The following is a 19,469-nucleotide window of genomic DNA, read 5'->3' as shown; positions in this document are numbered from 1 at the left end:
CTTTTCCCTTCATCCTCAAGGATCAGAGCCCTTTGTGCTGGATACAAACCCCCTCACAAAGCATTTAGTGCAACTGAGGAGGGACTGTGCCCTCTCCTTGTGTCCAAGGCACCAATTCCTCTGACTCTGACCATCACATTCCCACCACCCCTCTTACTCTGGCCAGAAATTACCACTCTTATCCCACACCAGACTGACCACCTGAAGCATCTCTCTGGTGCTTCACTGCCGCTAAAAGGAGCTCGTGAGCAACACCAGGCCACCCATTTCCAGGGGGTGATTTTTTGAAAGGAGTGGATAAATACTGGGAGGGGAACACCCAGAGAAGGTCCAAGGGAAAGGCAATGCCAGGGTCTGCAGCACAGCCTCCCAGAGTTTACACTCTCTGTCACCACATCCCAACCTGCTCCACACCTCCATCCCTCTCCCCTCAGGTAATTCCTGGTGAGAAGCACCATCTCTTCAGCTTCTGCCCAGCTTCCAGCACTTGAGCTGAACACAGCAAAATCAAACCACATTATAGGTGCTTCCTACCTTTTTTTTTCCCTTGCTGAAAGACCATAATTCACAGCTCAAGCAGCTCCTGCCACGTGTTGCTGCAGACTGGCAGGGTTGTTATTATGTTATTTGGTTCTGCAGGAAGTGGGATAATTGTACAATTCCTTTATCAGAGAGAAACACCTATCTCTGGGCCAAGTGTTTCTTTAAGATAACATTGTACAATTCTCCTGATTTCATCACGCCAATGTATTTGCAACTGCTGATAAATACAAACAGAGCAAGAACCTTAATGAGATCCTTTAATGAAAAGCTGATAGCAAATTGGACTCAGTCTGTCCAAGTGTGCAATAATTGTTTTGCCTTAAAAAACAAGATGCCCCGTTCATTAACATGTCCAAGGTATTAGTCAAGAGAGGAAGGGGAGGAATTAATGCCACAGAAAACAAAAATTGGCCAAAAATCACAAAGCACAGTTCAGTCCAGAGCTCAGGCCTAATTCCATAAATCCACTGTGGCCACCACTGGGCGACTGAAATGCTGAAAAATTGAGAATTGAGCCTTTGCTGTCTCAGGGGAGATGCGGGGATTGAAAGGAAGAACCGGCACTGATTTCCAAAATAAGACATTTCTGAAAACAATCAGACTGCCTACACACATACATATATAATGGAGAATTTTGCCCACTAAAAGCAGCTAAATTTATCAATCTGAAAAGAACTATAATTTTCAGCAATTCAGAAATACACATTAAAGAGAAGCATGGGAGAAAAAAAAGTGGGAACTAAAAGCCAGTAATGAAGGAACACTGGTTTAAACTCATCCTGCCTGGAAGGGGAAGCAAAAAGAACTTCTAAAAACAGACAAAATGAAAATAAAGGTCAGAAAATGGGTATTAAGGGCAGCAGTGAATACAAATTAGAAAGTTCTTCAGGGACAGAGAAAGACAGACAGGAATGCCAGACCTCATGGAGGTAAGAAAAATAAACAGAATTTTAAACAACATCCAAACTCAAGTGCAAAACAGAAAGCCCAGCACTGCTGCAGGAGCACTGGCCATGGCTGGACACAAAGCTCAGCACCCACCTGGGACCCCAGAGCTGGATGCAGGAGCCTGGGCACTCACCAGGTCCCTGGAATATCACTGGGAGAGTGGCTGAAAAGGGGGACTGGGACCAGGGGGAGCAAGGCAGCCCCTTCCCAGCCCCTCTCCAACTGCAGCTCTGGGCTTTCTCCTTCTCTCAAACCTAACCCTTGGAGGAGTTGGAAGTGTAACTTTAAATAAAGGTTAATTAACCAAAGGAAAAGAAATTAGCGATGCCTGTGGGGGAGTCTTCTTTGAAGAAATGTTTTCCAAGTATCTTTGATCTTTTCAGGAGAGCTCAGGTTTGAGCACCACAGTAAGACCTCTAGAAGAAACTCCTTTGTGGGACTCGAGGGGCTGGGAAGGGGAAGCTCAGCCCATGCTGAGCAGGAGCTCAGTCCCCACCTCTGCCCTGGTCCCACAGGAGTTTTGCTTTGTGCACAGCAAGGAAATCACTTTATGAAGAAAACTAGGCAGCTTCCAGAGGCTGGAGGAGTGTGAGACCTGGATCAGCCCAGCACCAAGGCACTGCCTCTCAGTTCTCAACACCAGTTCCTTCAAACCTTCGGTTGGCCAAACAAGCAGGGGGCTATGACAACAATGTGGAAAGCCAAGGAAAGAAAGGACAAGGAAATGATTTATTTTCCATGCCTCTGTGGTAAACCACGCACACCGAGCCTAGGAAAATTCCCTTTGTCAGCTCATCCTCCTCCCTGCATCCTCAGGCCAGGAGCATCCCCGAGGAGGGAGAACACACCATCCTGACTCATCCTCTCCACTCCTGCTGGAGCACACACGGCTCCAGCCCACGGCCACGACCTGCAGAGCTGCCCAGGCAGTGGGGAACTGGAACAGCCTCCTGCTGATCCCAGAGGGTGGAGAGACCACATGGACACCGGGGGAGGGGAACCGGGATGCCAGGGAATGGGTGGATGCAGGGAGAGAAAGGGAACATGTGAAAGGGAAAGGACAATTCAGCCAGAAGAGACCAGAGAAAAGATAGTATAGAGCAATTAACTGTGCTGGCAGGTCTGGGGAGAAAGCCTGGAAAAAGACAACTTTTATTTTTCTCCTAGCCACTCTCCAAGTAAGACTTTTCTTGGCTGCCTAAAGAGGTTAGTTTGGGATGATAGAATTAAAAAAAACCCACCAGCACTGCACTTTCAAATGCCACTTTCCAACAAGCAGCACCTCTCCCCTCTCACTGATCAAGCCTTGCCATCTTAGATGGGACAAGTTCTGTCAAGCACAGTCACAAGACATCCACCACTCTGTACAAACACCTTTGGAGTCCTTTCCTAGGACATACAAGCACTGGGGCATCATCTGGGCAGCACAGCAATAGCTGCTTTTAGCAGCCTCAGGAAAATCCTCTCCTCTTGCCTTGCTGCCAGTACTGAGCAGGAGCTGGGAACATCACATCAACAGAGGCAAAATGGGCCAGCAACCTAAACTGTGGGGCCTGTGCCTCAGCTCTGCAGCTTTATGTACCCTTAATGGCTTCAGCCTAATCACTTCTGTGCCACAGCTAAAGGCAAAGCCATCCCCTTGGTAGAGAGAAGCACTGATAGGCAGCAAAGGCAGCAAGAAATCCAACCAGGCACTCCTGCCAGAGAAGGCAGCACTGAGAGAACCTTCCAGGCCATAGCCCATGAATAATCTAAGAAAGGAGGGGAACAAACAGGGAATTTTTTTAATTACAGATGAATTTTTGATAGAGACATGACAGATCAGGTCAATCAAGCACAAAACAATGCTGTCAGGAGAGCAGAACAGGTTACTTCTCTTGCAGAGTTAATACTGCAGATCCAGACTTAGCAGTGGCTGCAAGACACCAGCAGCTGCCAACCTTTGTGCCAGGGCAATTGGCTAATTGCTGGCTCTCCTTGGTTGACAGGGAACAGTTTTTGTGCAATACAACAATCCCCAGCCCTGCTAGCCCAGGAGCCACTATCTTCCTAAAACCAAACCCAAGAAGCACTTGGAAGAAGGGTGTTTGTGCTATCAGTGCCAGTGATGGGACAGCCCAATTCACTGCCTGCTGGTGGCACTGGACGAATCCCCTCTCAGTGCCACAGGCTCAGCTTCAGCTCTTGGCCCTCTTGATCCCTGGATAGAAGTGTTCCTCCCAGCCTGTGATATTAAACCAGCATTAAAAAGCTGAGCAGCATCTCTCCCAGAGAACACAATGTTCTTCCATAATTCATCAGTGAACAACAGAACATTCACCTCCTGCTGGAGCCCCATATTCCATCTCCACATATCACATCTCTTCATTATTTCTCCAGATCAGTCCAGGGTACAGCATCACTGACAGACAGGCAGGGAGCTGCCATCCTGCTATCTCTGAATGAAGAGGGAAGTGGATTCAGTCTGAGATGGCTATCAGTGTGACAGGAAATTGTGACAGGCAGCTGTGCCATCCCTCCCTGCTCCTGATGGATGGTCCCTGCTCGGGTGCCACTGATAAAGCCTGAATGCTCCTCAACTTCATCTCCAATTCTGCACAGCCTGTGAGTGACTCGGGCAGCAGCCATGAGCTGGAGTGATGGATGCTCTGCCTCCTGGAAGGCACTGACTGATGGTGGTGGATACTCGATGCAAGGAGAAAGGAGCAACTCCAAAAGGGTTTTAAGCAGGTGAGAGACCTGGACTGGAATACAAATGTGCAGCTTGCCTAGAACAAGGTGTGTCACAGAGTCATTTGCAGGCAGGCCAGGGCAGTGTTGTGACCGGTGAGCTGGATCCTGTCAGAGTGACCCACCACCCCCCCCCCTGCTCACTGAGGGTCTGTGCATCAAAGTGATCAACAGACACACACCAGCAGCTAGTAAGTGCACTGTGACTGTATTTCTCATCACAGGCTTATTTTATCCCCAACAGGACCAAAAACCTCAACAGAGTCCCCAGTAACTCTTAGAAGCCCTGTCAGAGAACAGACGACTTGCTCTCCATTTCTTGCTGAGTGCCCTGCTGTATCTCAGCTGTACAGCTTGGGTTTGGGCTGGCAGTGCCTGTCCCAGCCATGAACACAACAACCACTCAGCAGCACCTGGAAGGTCACAGGCAGGACGTGGAGCTGGGCTGTGTGCAGGCTGCACACACCGACACTTACCCCTCATGACTCAGTGCCCAGCCTCAAACTTCACCCTATAACCAAACATGCATCTTCCTTAGTCCTTTTGCTGTTCCTTACAGGATATGGATACTATCCCTGTAAGTTGGGAAGAAGCAGCACAACTCCCAAGAGCACCTCTGTGAGGGCGAGCACCCACCTCAGAACAAGCCCAGCTCTCTCCCAGGCTCCCCTCCCCTCCCACCACAGCAATTCCCCATCAATATGAATGATGGTTTCCAATGAGAACAGCTGGGCTGCACCAGAGCAGGGCTCTAACAATCAAGTGATATCAAAGTGACCATTAAAAAGGCAGCACTGCATGAAGAGCTGCTGCAGGAGCAAGGACACAAAGGCTCCACATCTGCATTTCAAACTCAGCGTTTCCCAGCCCTAGGCAGTAACTACTGCTCCCCAGGATGCAGATGCTGGGGAAGAGGATGGAGTACTTTGAATTTCCTTGCAGATGGGAACGTGCCAGTCACACTCGACCGCGGTTACCCTGAAAGGTTTCAGACAAGCCTCACTCCTGGCACAGTCACAGCACTGCAGGATGGGAGAGCTGGCACTCAAGTCACGTCCTGCTTCCAAAAACTGGCTCCTTTCCCTCCCTGACTCCTTTATTAAAGCATATGGCTGCTGTCATAGAAGCTGCAGTCTCTGCAGTGCACCTTCTGCAGGTAACCTCTGATCAGCTGGGGATGCATCCATCCCACTGCTAATGTGCCTTGCACAACTTCCCAGAGAGCAGTGGCTGATTTGGTCGTGCACAGCCCCATCCTCTCAGATGTGCAAGGAGAAAACACCCACTTCTCAGGAGGGAAACACTAAGCCACACACTAAGATTTAAGCTTCAGGCCACTTGGACCCACATAAAAGTCTAAACTCCAGCGATTTGGGTCCCTGTGTTGCTTCAGGCTCAATGTCTTCATCCTGACACTGGGCAGTGTGCTCTGAGCAGCCCCTCTCTCTGCTCCCTGTCCTCTCCACGGCAGCACATCACAGCACTGGGAATTGCAACCAGCAGCTGCTTCCATCAAGACACTCGACCACTGACAGTGTGTCACACCTCCAGGACAGGTGTGGTACCAGGAGAGCAGGGGGAAGATGGATGGCAGGAACAACCACAGCCACCCAGACACTCCTCTGAAGGAGAGGAGGGTCACAGCCCTTGGTTACCACTGCTGTTACAAATGCTTTAAAGACAAAGGAAAGCCCTGACAGGAGCAGGAAACTCCAGTGCATTTAAGCTCTTTATAAAATTAAATCATGCCTGCAATTATGGCAAAACACAATAGGAGATACATAATCTCCAGAAGTTTAATTCCATAAAATACCATCAGCAAAGCTGCTGTGACTGATGAATTCCCAAAGGGTGCACACAGCAGGGACACGAGAGCAAAGTCATTTGGCCACAGCCCTTTCTCTGAACAACCTGAAAGACCTTCTGCCTTCTACCATGACACAACAGTCCTTAACAGGACCATCCCAAGCAGGTAATGGCTGAAGGAGCCAAATGTCAGGACTAGGGTTACACTCAGCAGAGGTCTGGGGGATGGAGCCATTCCAAACCAATATGATCCCTGGTTCCAGGGATTTTTTTCCCCCCTTAGAAATAACAGCGTTTTCAGATCTACTGCTCCAGAAGACTGCTCCCATTACCAGCTAAGAAAGACTTACCTCTACCCCACAGCTGTAGGGGAGAACATGCCTACCTCAGAATCTGAGATGGAGACCCGATTGGACTCTATCGTTGGTCTCCTCATTATACGTGGTGATGGTCCTGTGGCATAAGGACCACAACCTGGGGTGTTGCTAGAAGCCAAATAACCTCCCGATGATCTTTCCTGAAGAGACAACTTCCTACTTGATAGACCAGGTCTAGTGGGAGGTCTCTTGGGAACGTGCCTCGATTGGGCATCTTCTGACTGCGGGGAAGGCAGAAGTTCATTGGTTCCCATGCCAGTGTTGACTCCATTTCTTTGGATGTCCTTTACATTATCAGAAAACACTGTGTCATTTTCTTCACCGTTATCTTCACCATTTTGGTCACTTCTGTCTGGGACAACAGACACATCTATGGCTGCGACCCGCTCTGCCAGTTCAGTTTGTGTGTCCGTGCCTCCATCCACGGCATTTCCTGAAGAGTCCCCCATCGTGTGTCCGGCTTGTATGGTCTCAGATGGCCCCGTGGAGAGCAGCAATACTAAGCCTCACAGGCAGCATAGGGCATGGAGGAAAAGCTCCATGAAACACCTGAAAGGAAACACAAACAGAGCTAAACTGAGGACTAATGTTCACTCAACACAGACATAACCCAGACAGCCAACTCTGGCTTCTTCCAGCACAGACAAAGGGAAGGCAAAACGCTGGCAGGCTGTAAACAAGGTGCAAACACTCAGAACAAAAGGCACTGACCTTGATAGGAAAGTGATAAAAATGAGATTTTATCTGATGTGCAACAAGTGACACAGCTAAAGAGAACTTCTCCTTCTGCAGCCAGACCAACAGCCAACCGGAGCTTACAGCAACAGGGGAAGTGCAGCTGAGGGTAAAGGACTGAACTCTCGACCTCTTGAATTCTTATTTATAGGATACAAGAGCTCCTGGCATGTACCCAAACCCAACAGGCATAACAACAACTCCACGGCCATTTAGGGCTCCCCAGTCTCTCTGCTGCCCTGTAGGGCCTTAGAGGGTGTCACAGAACTGCCTGGAAGTCGAGCCATGCCTGGTGACTTCCACACTGTGATTTCCAATTTAGTCAACAGCAAAAGCAGAATTTAAAAGCCAACCTGGTTCCAGGGTCGCCCCTGGCCCCCCACAGTTACAGCCTGTGTGCAAACACACTTTAACCTTGCTGCCCACCACGTATAATATCTATATTGAGGTGCCAATCAACAATGCTTAATGATTACAGCATGTGGGAATCAGCTTTTCCCTGGGAAAAGACCTACAGAACACAAAAGTGCAACAGAAAGCTAAAACTGCTGCATAAAATCGCTGTTTCCTGGATGCTAGTTTCAGTCTCAATTTAAAACAGATTTCAGTCTCCCCAGCACAGTCCAGAGCAGGAAATGATCCTCTGCAGCACATGGCTCTCAACCCTTAATCACCTCTGAGGGTGCAGCACTGCATCATCTCATCCCTCTGCCCAGTTTCTGGGGACAGTGGGGGAGAACTTAGCCTTACTCACAGCATCCTGGCCTGCATCCAGAGAATTCCAGAGCAGCCTTAACCCTGAAATATTGCAACCTTCGGTTCTCTGTATGCAAAGCAGGTTGGGCATAAAACCCCTGCAAGCCAGGTGACACCTGCATCTACATTTCATTTACATGAGGAAAGGGTGGGAGTGAGTCCAAAAGGCCCCATCCAGCATCAGCCTGGGAAAATACACAACGCTCTTGTCAAGGAGCACAGGTTAAGCCGGGCTCAAAGCTGCCCAGCAGTGCTCAGTTAAACACACTAGAGTGGACTCTGTGCCCCACAGCAGCCAAGCTCAAGCAACCTTTAATATCAATAAGAAACTAAATTAAGATCTGGATGGGAGGTTTCACCCTAGCTGATGTGCCAGTCACAGGGATGCACCCTGGGCACTCGGTGTCACAGACAGGAAATATCCAAATCTAAGATGTTCCTCCCTGCATCCCGCTGCTCATCCCCTTTTCCCTTTCTCCCCTCTTTTCTGCAGGCTTGCTCCAAACACATTGACAGAAGTGTCACTCACTCAAAACATGAAATGGTGAAATCAGCTTTAAAAGCTTATATTCAAACTATATTTAAAGCTTCAACCCCAAAGCACAAATCCCTTTTGGAGCCACGATGCAGGCACTGGGGGTGGCTCAGAGCAGCAAGGGAACGGGTGTGGGGTTTGGTCCAGCACACACTGCACGTGGACCCACAAACACAGAGGCAAACCAGCATGAGCTTCCCCTCTGCCAGACCTCCCTGCTCCCCCCCAAGCCCCCAAACCCCAGCTGGAAGCTGATTTTAAATGAAGGGAGGGAGGCAGTAAAAAGGCTTCCACCATTTAATCCAGCTTGCACAAGGGATAGGGGGAAACCTTTAATTCCACCCTGAGTTAAAAGCCTAGCTTTGCTCTTCTGCCTACAGAGAAATAAACCCAGGGCCTTTCCTCGCAGCAGCTTTAGCTTCTGGACACTCACAGCTCTCCTCACTCATAGGAGGAAAATCAACCTGCAGCTGCTCCCCCACCTTCTTCCCTCCTCCTCCCACCAGGTCCTTCCCATATGTGGGAGCGAGGGGAAGGAAGAATCTGCTCTTGTTGCTGTGTGGCTGGACACGAAAGCCCACAAATCACCCCCCTGGACTGAACACCTGGGCATGTCACACTGCTCTGCCAACAGGAAAAAAAGGCTGGAAGCACTGGGAAGAGCAGCCAGGTCCCAGCAAACAGCGATGCCCGTGTCAGCCACCTGCACAGCTCCTCATCACCCAAACCAGGTGCCCCAGGGTGTCACCCCCTCAAAAGCTGAAGCACAGCTCTAATTCACAGCACAGGCTGCAAAATAAATCTTCAGCTAATCGACAACTTAAATAGATAAACTGAAGATAAACCCCATAAATCAGTTTATCCGATCAAAACAAACAGACCCGCACGGCGTCACAAAAATAATGCAGTGCTGCTAAAAGTAGGCTAAAAAATCCAGCAGACTTTAAGGGAAACAATTGTTCATGTGTAGAACTGGGCTTTGTTTCAGGTTCTGCTGTTTTGAAGGATTCCTCTTCACTGATAAATCCTCCAAAACCATATTGGAAAGCAAAGATCTCTGAATAAGCAAATCAGTTCGCACAGACCAGGCTCGCTGTGCATCAACTCAGCACAAAAGGCAATTACCAATTCCTGCGAGGCAAAAATCAATGGTGGATTTGCAGTTTGTCAGGCTGGGACACAACCACAGCTTGCTGGGATGGGAAATCCCAACAAAACAAACTCCACAACCACCTTCTCCCAGCTCCTGCACAGCTTTGGGCCTGACGTTCTCCACGCTGATCCCCCACCACACTGAACACCTCCTGTAGATCAGAGGATTATGCTGCAGACACGAACCAAAGCTGCAAACAAGCTTATATGAGTAAAATTAATTTACTTACAGATATCTTATTTACCATTTTTCCCTGTAGCTATTCCTCTGCTGCAGGCAGACTGTCACTTCAGCCGTGTTTTTCACAATATATTTATCAAATGGCTGCACATGTTTCCCAGAAAGGCATTGAGCAGAGCATGGTACAAAAAATCCTTTTGAAAGGAATATGATCCTGGAGAAAATCTCTCTGTGTTGTATGTGGGAGTAGGAGATGAGCAAATGCAATCAGTTTTGCTGCTCGATAAAGTATTTCAGAGCATTGTTTGAAAAATAAAAAACTGTAAATCTAGTTTACTGCCTGGTCCATCCTTTTGGCTACCTAGAAATGTTCCTATGAGAAAAGACAGGGAGGTTAAAAGGCCTTGGGTCTCAGCAAATCCAGCTTCATTTCCCAATTTTGCTACAGGCTACCCAAAGAAGTGACTTTACAGCTTCATCTGTCACAGTTCCCAGGTTAAGAGAGGGATGCTGCCCGCAGCCCACCTCATCCTGCTTCCCCTCTGTGTCCCTGAGAACACATCTGCCCTGTTCTGAGGCACCAAGGGCTGTTGCAGTAAAACAATCACAGTGAACAATAACTCCAATTTGCACAGAAAGCATTCAGGCAGCGACTCTGCTGCTGCTCAGTGCCAGAGACTCCAAATGCTCATGGCTGGCATCCTCTGTACCAGCCTGGGGACTGGCAGGGTTGTCACACTGAAACCCTGCCTGCAGGCACATCCATTAGGTGCCTCTTGACCACACCAGACCCACTGGCACTCTCACAAGGGAGAGGTCCCAAAGATCACAGCAGGATTTAGTCTGTGCTTTACTACACACTGTCAAGGTCAGGAATCAGGCCAAGTTTTCTGAACAGTGCAGAGATCCATGTACCAGGACAGGCTGTCTGCAGAGGGGATGTCACCTCCATCACCAGCATCCACCAGCTCAGGTGAGATCCCCCCACCAGGAACTCCCTCCTGCCTGGGGCAGAGCTGGCAGCACATCCAGCCCTGTCCTGGATCACCCTGTGTGTGTGCCCTTCAGATGTTGCCCCCAGCAGCAGAGCCACAGTGAAGAATCTGCTCTGACTGCTGTCAACTGGCAGCACAAACTCCCTTTAAGGAGAGAAGCAGCGTGTCCTGGGCTGGGCTGACAAGTCCTGGACAGCTCCTCGAATGACATTTTAGAAATATTAGGTCAGCAAGTCCCTTCCAGAGCCTGAGCTGTCTCCCCACACCGAGCACTACAGCCTAGGAGTGTTTCCCTCCTGGAGTCTCTCCTGTGCTCCCTGTTCTGCAGGACTTCCCCAAGCACTCAGTGCTACTCTGTTACCCCAATATGAGGGAAGTAATTCCACACACTCCATCCCAACCCCACCACCTTTTTACACATAGAGGAGGTACTTGTCCGAAGTCCAGCCAGCTCATTCCAACATCTTTGGTCTGGAGAAGCTTAAGGGAGACTTGGTCCCACAGCCACGCACTGGAGCAACATCTGAGCTGCCTCGAACCCCACAAGTGGTTTGCAACACATGGATCTTCAGATGAGACCCTTATGGGTCTCATTGCTGTGGTGGGAGAGCAGCCAGAGGGTTTCTTTTTCCTGCAGCAATTCAATTCAGAGCATGTTAACGTGGTTAAACACTAAAAACAGGTTGCCCAAGGGGGCTGTTGTGGATACCTCAACCCTGGCAGTGTTCAAAGCCAGGCTGGATAAGGCTTGGAGCAACCTGGTCTAGTGGGAGGTGTCCCTGCCCATGGCAGGGGGGTTGAGACTGGCTGATCTTTAAGGTCCATTCCAACCCCTTAACATTCTATGATTGTATGATTTTATGTTGGCCTTCATTCCAGCTCTGCCAGCCCCTGGCACACCAAGCAGGGCACCTGAGGATGAGATTGCCTCTTGCCCATCTCCACTCACACTGCTGCTGTGAGGAGAAGCACAGGAGCTTCTTGGCATGTGTGAAAACCACTTTCAGACATCACTGGTTGAAAAGCAGCCCAAACCAAGAGGCAAAGGATGACAAGAAGTTGCAGCTCTGTGAAGCTGAAAAGAAGCAAATCCCTGCAGCCCTTGCAGAGCTAATCCAGGCAGGTGTACACCACCACACTGGCCACGTGGGATGTGTTCTCCCTGGGCAGTAATCACTTTTGGTACTAATTCCTGACTAAAAGCAGAAGTCATTAACACAATCCAAATAATGAATAAGAATATACTGTTGGTGCTTTTTGCACACACACTCCATACATTTGCTTTGTCCTGCAGCTCATAAGGCTCTTGTTTCAGAGCACAAACACGTCTTGCTGAAAAATCTCTCAGTCCTGCTGTAATCATCCCAGTCCCTTTCCTTCTTCTCTCCACAGCTCTTGGCTGTGAGCCTGGCTGTTGTGCCACAGCTGAAAATTAGATCTAAAAGCTTCTGTGAAGCTCCTTGCACAGCTTTAACAGTAACCACTGAACAACAAAGAGCAGCAGTTTTTGCAATTCAAGCACTGGGTGAGAAATTTGAAGAGCAGGTTCAGACCCCGCTCCTGCCAGATTTTTCTCCCTACCACAGTCTGGAAAATGCATCATTCTACCTCCTCCTTCTTAGTCCCTCCCAGGACAGGGTGCTTCCCAAAGGGATTATTTTAGGGCCAGTTCAGCCCCAGAGCTACAGACAACGAGCAGCCCATGGTGCAGCACTCTGTGCTTCTCCTGGTCTCCCTCTCTTTCCCATGACAGACCCCATCTGAAGGCAGAATCTGGGGTTTGCATCTCATGAAAGACCGATGCTTTCATGCCTCTGGGTGTAAGGTGTGGATGCAGATGTGAGACAGAGGGGCTGAACTCAGCTGCCAGCTTCTGGTATTCTCATGGTAAGAATATAAGTTACAGCCCTTCACACCACAAAGGCCATGTAACCAGTTTTAAGAGCAATTAACAGCATATTTTAAACATGTTTTGAAACTAGTCAGCATGCTGAACCAAAATCTCCATTCTACCAGCCTACAGCACGAGAAATAACAACCACCTTGTGCAAAGTTTCACAAAAGATTTCCCAACTGCATTATATTTCATCCCTCCGTGTTCTAATTAGACGATTAAATACATTTGCATAATCAGATGCAATTACACTAATTGCATATATAAGCAATAATCAACCAAAAATTACTCTGAAGAAAAAAAGTTTCTACTTAAGGAAATTCCTGCAACAAGAAAACACTGAGGAGTGTTTGGACAGACTGAGTGCCAAGTCTGTCTAAGCAAGAGCAATATTAACAATAAAGACTCCAGATACCACTGCTGGAACAGGAGCCCTGAGAGAGCATTATCTGACTGGGTAAAGCTCTGTTGGCACATTCTAACCATGTCTTCAGTGGGGACAACACCAAAGAATTGGAGCTGTGCTCCTTTGTACTCAAGCCCTGACTACAAACAACTTTGGTACATCAGGTGTGGCTGCTGTGTTTTATAGCAGAAGTTCAGCAAGACTTGTGGGCATCAGCCCCTGATACTGGACTATATTTGCTTCTGCTTTAATCTTTTAAAGCTGTTTATCACTCTATGAGCATCAGAGGTGGTTTTATTTTGCAAATTACAGCTGGGAAAGCACAGGGAATGGTCAATGAGAGCCACTCAGCCCACATATCCCACAGGTTTTGCTCGCAGTGATGCGAAGTGCTGTGACTCACCAGCTCTGCCACAGCCCAGAAGAGACCACAAACCAGCACATCCCAACACCCAACTCCACACCAACTCTGCAGACAACCTGAGCTCGGATTATAACAAATCCCATTTGCCCTTGTGGCAAGGGACACAAAAGCCTTGCAGGGGAAGGCCCCTTGGCCACTGTGCCAGCCTGGTGTCAGCTCCTGACACTGCAGCAGTGAGGGGTGGGAGGATGGGGGAGGTTGGTGTGGGCACAGAGCACCGAGCCTGGTCTTACTGGATGGTTTGCCTTACCTCCAAGACACCCTAGGGGAAGCAATATGAGGGAATTGGGCATGTTAATGTGCACACACAGCCTGGACAACATCTGAACCACTACTCAGTTTGGTGTCAGAGGAGAGCAAAAACTCAGGAGACCCTGATTCCAAAGCTGCTCTCAGCAGACACTGACTCAGACCTCAGAGCCTGCCTACCCCAACCTCCTCTTCAGCACCCATCAAGAGTTCAGGAAACACCCCAAATGCAACGTGCACAATGCACAGGGAAAGCTAAGCCCCATAAATCCAGTGGAAAAGCAGCCTTCTTGGCCACCACCTGTAAGAGTACGTGGTGCCACAGCTTGAGGTTGCACAGGTGGGCACAGACAACATCAGCTCACAGAGAGGTCCTGAGGAGGGTCAGTGCAGAATCTCTGCATGAAGGGAGCAGAATCCTGGGGCTGAAGCTGAGCAGGGAAGAGGAGGAGGAGGAGGAAGAAGTGTCATGGTAGCTGTCACTTGCTGAGCTGAGAGGCAGCATGATTCCCAGGAGAGGGGGCAACAGTGGCAGGGAGCACAGCTTGCTGGAGGTGGATTTAAACAGCCAGTGAGGGGGTGCTTCAAAAAGTAACTGAGAATGTCAGGTTACATCAAAGTTGAAAGGATTAGATTATTTGTAAAAATATTAACAAGCAAGGCAGTAGCCAGACCCTGTTGATTAATGAGAAGAATAGCCAACTCAGAATGAGGGAGGCTTTAACATTTAGGGTCTTCATTGCAAATAATAGCTTACCAAAAATTTGTACCATGGCAAGATAAATGGCAGGTTAAATTAAAAAAAAGGGTTTCAGTTGTGCTAAGGGGAAAGGATTCATCTCAGGTGAGCCATCTTCTGCTGCAAGCTATAATGATACCTCAAAATTGCCACAGAAGATGACACAGACATGAAGAAAACAAAAATGAAGAAACCAAGAGGACCTGAACAGCCTATCAGTCTGCAAGGGTGAAGCCTAATATTCCACAATGGCCAAATCCCCTCTGATCTCACAGGAATGGAACTGGGCACTCAAATCAAAGCTGTCTGGAAGCCACTGCAGTTGTCACAGTGCCTCTGGGGGACTGTGCTGCAGGGCAGGACACCTCCCATCCAAACAGGGCCAGGGCACTAGCAAGAAGGCTATGGAAAGCATCTCTGTGGCATGGAGAGAAAGAAAAGGGAATATAAGAGAAACAGAACCAAAACCAGAAGGCACAGCAATGAGCCCATGCACAGGTTTGTGTGAACACACACAGCACAAGGCACCTGCCCTCTGGTTTTAGGGTAAGGTCTGCTTTTTAAGGCTGGTAAGCCCAGCCTGCAGCAAAGGCTCCAAGAGCAGCAGGGGAGCCTCCCAGCCAGGCAAACCAGCTCTCACACACCAATCTGTCACCCTGAAGAACAGAAATCAAGTGTACAGAACAGCTGATCTTGTGGGACTGCATCCTGCCTCCACAGCAGAGCCCATGATATACACTAGCAATTAAATAAATTAAGGAGGAGGGAAGAAGCCACGTGGAACCGTGCAGACAGGCTGCTGCTTCAGCAGCAGAGTCTTAGCCCAAGCTGCACATCAGCACCCAGCAGACAGCCCACACGCTTCCAGGCCACCTCTTTCCTCCTTCCCCGTTTATTTATTCCATCAGCACATTTCTCAGTCCTGCCTGCCTCCTCCTCTGCACCCATTAGCACCTTTCATACCGACTGCCATGGGTAACTCTGCCTCTCAGATGCTCACAGATTTCCTGGTGCTGCACCATATATAAGAAATCAATGACAGAAGGCAAATCACTGCAGGAAAATGCTGGTACAGTTTAAGAGGAGCAAAGTGGCATCCGGGAAGGGACACCTATAGATCATCAACACAGCAAAAGAATTCAGCATCAGATACCTTTGCCAGGCTCAGATCTCACAGCACAGACCAGCACTGAAGTCAGTGTTGTTTAAAAAGCATCCACAACAAACTGAACAAGCCACCAGGCAGAACGAGTTCACATTTATCCATGTCAGTCTCAGAGGGTTTACCTTTCTCCCAGACAAGGAGAAAGCTTTCAGCTGCCTTTGAGGGACCTGCAGGTATTTCAGGGGATATATCAAGTTGCTAAGTTCTGTAAGCCAGCTGCAGTGAAAAGTCTTTCCACCTGTTCCAGGATTGCCAATCTACAATAAAAGTGCACAGCACAGAACACAGTAGGCTTTCTTCTTCCCAGCAGTTCAGACATGGGTAGAGATTTCTACTCAAGGTGATCTCTGCAGAGTTTTAACCAGGGAAATGATCCCAGCACCCATCTCTAAGTGTCCACAGGCTGAAGGACTTCATCAACTCTGCCAGCCTGCAACCTACAGGCAAAAGGCAAAGCACAGAACCACACAGGGCAAGGCAAAAAGCACTGAACTCTGTAAAACAAGACAAATGGTCTTCAAATTCAGAGCTCAAAGTATTTGCTCTATTTCCACATGGATAACTCCCATCTTCTGATAATCCTCACATCTTTAGAAACCCCGGCACTTGAAAACATGTCCTCAGCTGACCTGCACAATATCAAAGGAAGCAGCAGAGAGGCTCTGTACAGAGGGAACAGCTCCAGGGGATGAGCAACAGATCCCACAGGAGTCAGAACCAGGCACACCACCCCTACAATTACCCTTGTCCGTGCACACACAACCCCCACTGCCTGGAAATGTAAAGGGTAGCAGGCTTCCCACTTCCTTTGAAGCCTTAAGCTTTAGCTCTTTAAGCCAAAATGCACTTTCAAAGCCCCAAGGTCAATGACTGGAGATTATCCAGGCAAAGGCTGCTGGGGAAAAAGATGTTCTTTTGAGCCTCTGCAATGCCATCCCTGAAATTTGGGCTGATGACAATCTCGGCGTTTGTCGGAGCATGAAAAAGGCTTTGCAGCACCAAAGGACCAAAAAAAAAAAGCTTCCAGGTGAAGCTTTACTTAAAAAACAAGTGTGAAAATGCCACCCTGGGGCACCCTAATTTCACCCCAGTGAAAGGGCTGAAACTAGGCTGCCATGGCTGGGTTTTCAGGTTGCCCCTGGGACACTGGAGCAGTGCCCCTGTTGTGTCTCAGGACAAGGACTGTGCATTATACTCAACCAGCTGGACCCTTTCTGAAGTGTTAGAAATTATTCAAGGCCCTGTCATTTCTGCAAAGCCACAAGAGCAGTGGGAAAAGGCAGGTTCCTGGTCATCAAGTCAGCAGGTGCAGGAGAAGAACAGAGTAAATATGCTGGCAAGATGTCCTGGCAGTTTTTGACAGCAATACAGGGTTTAATCCTGCTTCACATGCCCCAGTGAGGCACAGCTGAGCTACAGGAGGAGCTGCCCCAGCTGAAGACAGAGACAGAAGAGACACAGCCAGTATTGATGGCAGCACACACAGAATTCTGGCCATCTCTTTGTAGAGACAAAGCTCCTTCCCAGTCCCCAACCTGGGCTGTAGCATTTTCCTCCTGCTCACAGAAGGCAAAGCTAAAGAAGAGCACCTTGAAAACCTAAGAGCTGTTAGAACCCATCAACCTGCACAGGATTTTTAGGTTCTTCTCAGCCCTGCCCTGGACTCCACTGCAGATGACACCACTTCCAATTAAAACCTGAATTTGGCAGTTTGCTGCCAAAATTTCCAAGGGAAGGGAAAGGTGAACACAGTCTAAGAGGAAAGGAGGCAAAGGAAATATGATCTGTGCATTTTAATAGCAAGCAAAGACACGTGGAAAGATGGGATATGGTTTACAAATGTAGTTTGAGCATCATTTGTGCAGCCTGGCCAGCCCTGTGCCCAGGAACAGAGCACAGAAGGAAAACTCTGAAGCCAATTGACTTGGGAACTGGTAGCAATACCTGATCCCAACAGCTGTCCCATGTCCTGTGAGAAATCCCTGTGGGACAGGTCAGGGTATCACTGGCAAAAGGAATTACACTGCTCTGGCTACTCAGATATCCTTCTCCAGTTGCCATGGGAAAAGAAATCAAAGAACAAGACCAGAAACAATGTGAAAAAATACTAAGCAAAGTGTGTTTAAAAGCTTTGCTGGCTGCCAGCCAGGGTGCTCAGCACCTTCCAGGTTGCATCTCAGAACAATTAGTCTGTGTGCAGCCACTGAGTTTCCCAACATGCTGCTCCTCCTCTGGGATGGAGACGTGGGCTCTGCTCCAGCAAAACACTTAAGCACACACTTGAACTTTAACTGTGGTCTCAGGGCATCAGAAGGGATAACATCCACATGCTGAAGCGTGAACAGCACTGAAAAGCTCAGCCTCAAAAATGTGGAAACACTACACGAGTGTCTGGGTGAATGTGTTCCACGTGTGTCTGAATGACAGAGCTGCCCAGTTCCTCTGGAGCTGACCCAGGGCTCCTCTCCCAGGAGGAGAGGAGGACAACAGTCACCTTCCATGCCTTCCTCACTGCTTGTTGGTGTCTGGGAGGCTCACACTCATTTGGAAAGGGATGCCAAAACCACCCAAAATCATCAACCAGACAAAGAGCAGAGGCACAAATAAACCCACACAGGTAACTCACTTGGAGGCAGCTTTGTCTAACCTCATCTGGAAGGTTTTCTGGGCAGCAAAACCACCAAATCATTAACACTTGCCTTTATTATTATTATAATATTATCATCATGCATTAACATAATTTTTTTCGCCTTTTACACTAGCTACATTTTAAAACTCAGAATACACACAAAAAAATCCTTTTTCTGCAATTAAAAGAGGCAAAAGAAACTAGAAAACTTCTTGAGGAAGTGATACATTCCTCCTGACTTGAATTCTCTGAGAGGAACTGATGGTAAAATCCTCCTCATCTGTGACCCAGGAGATCTAGCAAAGACAGTTATAGAGAAACCTACAAGCCTGTGAATTATTCTCTACTACCTGACTAAAGACACTCATTGGAAAACTATTTTTGGCTTTCCTTTCACCAGTTCTGTTTAACAATAAAACCCAATTCTTCAGCTCCCTGTTTTTGAAGTTGCAGCCTAACACATTTCAAAGGGAAATTATCATTTACATAGTACCTGTCACCTGCCATGACCTACCTGTGCTTTACAGATGGTGCCTATTCACCAAGGGCTAAAAACACGTTTACACAGGAATTAGGAAAAGACACTCTTGCTCAGGGTCACCCAGACAGCACCTCAGTGGTCAGTAAGAGAATCTCAAATTTCTTATTCCTGACCTCAGGCTATTTCATGTGCCTTTGTACTCCTCCTATAATGGAACACACCTTTATAAGAGCATATCTAGCACCAGCATCATTTTTTATAACAATACTGCATCATTTCTGACACAAACCAGAATGCCTGCACTGGAGTCGTGCTTTCAGGCTTGTTTCTGACAGTCAGTGCCTCCCCATTTTCAACATTTGGAGCAGTTTAACCACACCCAGCTTAGCAAAGCCCATGCCTAAGCCAGCAGCAAAGCCCCAGCAAAACCCTGCACAGCTCAAGTCAGACACAGAGATCACACTGTGCCACTGAGCTCAACTGATCCATCAGGAACCTGGTTAGATCAGGAACTGCCTACACTCTTGCTTGTTGCAGGATGACTGTGAGATCAGAAAGACGAAAGATTAGAAAGAAAAAGCAAAACCCAAAAGGTTTACTTGCTATCTAAAGCTTACAGTGGATTACAAAGGAATTTTTCCTTGTTTCCCCAGGCTCTCAGATATGCTGTTCACTTGCTCAAACACATGCATTTTTCTGACCAATCATAAGTTCACTTTACCAA

At 48.3% G+C, this 19,469-nt stretch overlaps 1 protein-coding gene across 3 annotated transcripts in view; it reads right to left on the bottom strand.

Annotated features, from left to right (window-relative positions):
- CAMKK1 (calcium/calmodulin dependent protein kinase kinase 1) overlaps positions 1 to 19,469 on the bottom strand; it is a 93,151-nt gene that overhangs the window by 48,425 nt on the left and 25,257 nt on the right. For 2 of the 3 annotated variants that reach the window (XM_064677755.1, XM_064677758.1), the window contains exon 2: positions 6,413 to 6,953. In XM_064677755.1, the coding sequence (XP_064533825.1) occupies positions 6,413 to 6,853 (441 nt within the window). In that variant the 5' untranslated portion in view covers positions 6,854 to 6,953. Of the gene's footprint in view, positions 1 to 6,412; positions 6,954 to 9,812; positions 9,958 to 19,469 lie in introns of those variants that run through there. The other variant, XM_064677757.1, reaches the window with a different exon arrangement.

This window comes from Pseudopipra pipra, chromosome 21, assembly GCF_036250125.1.
Source record: "Pseudopipra pipra isolate bDixPip1 chromosome 21, bDixPip1.hap1, whole genome shotgun sequence".
NCBI lineage: Eukaryota > Metazoa > Chordata > Aves > Passeriformes > Pipridae > Pseudopipra > Pseudopipra pipra.
Note: the sequence above shows the minus strand (reverse complement) of the source record. Positions and strands in the feature narration are given on the sequence as shown.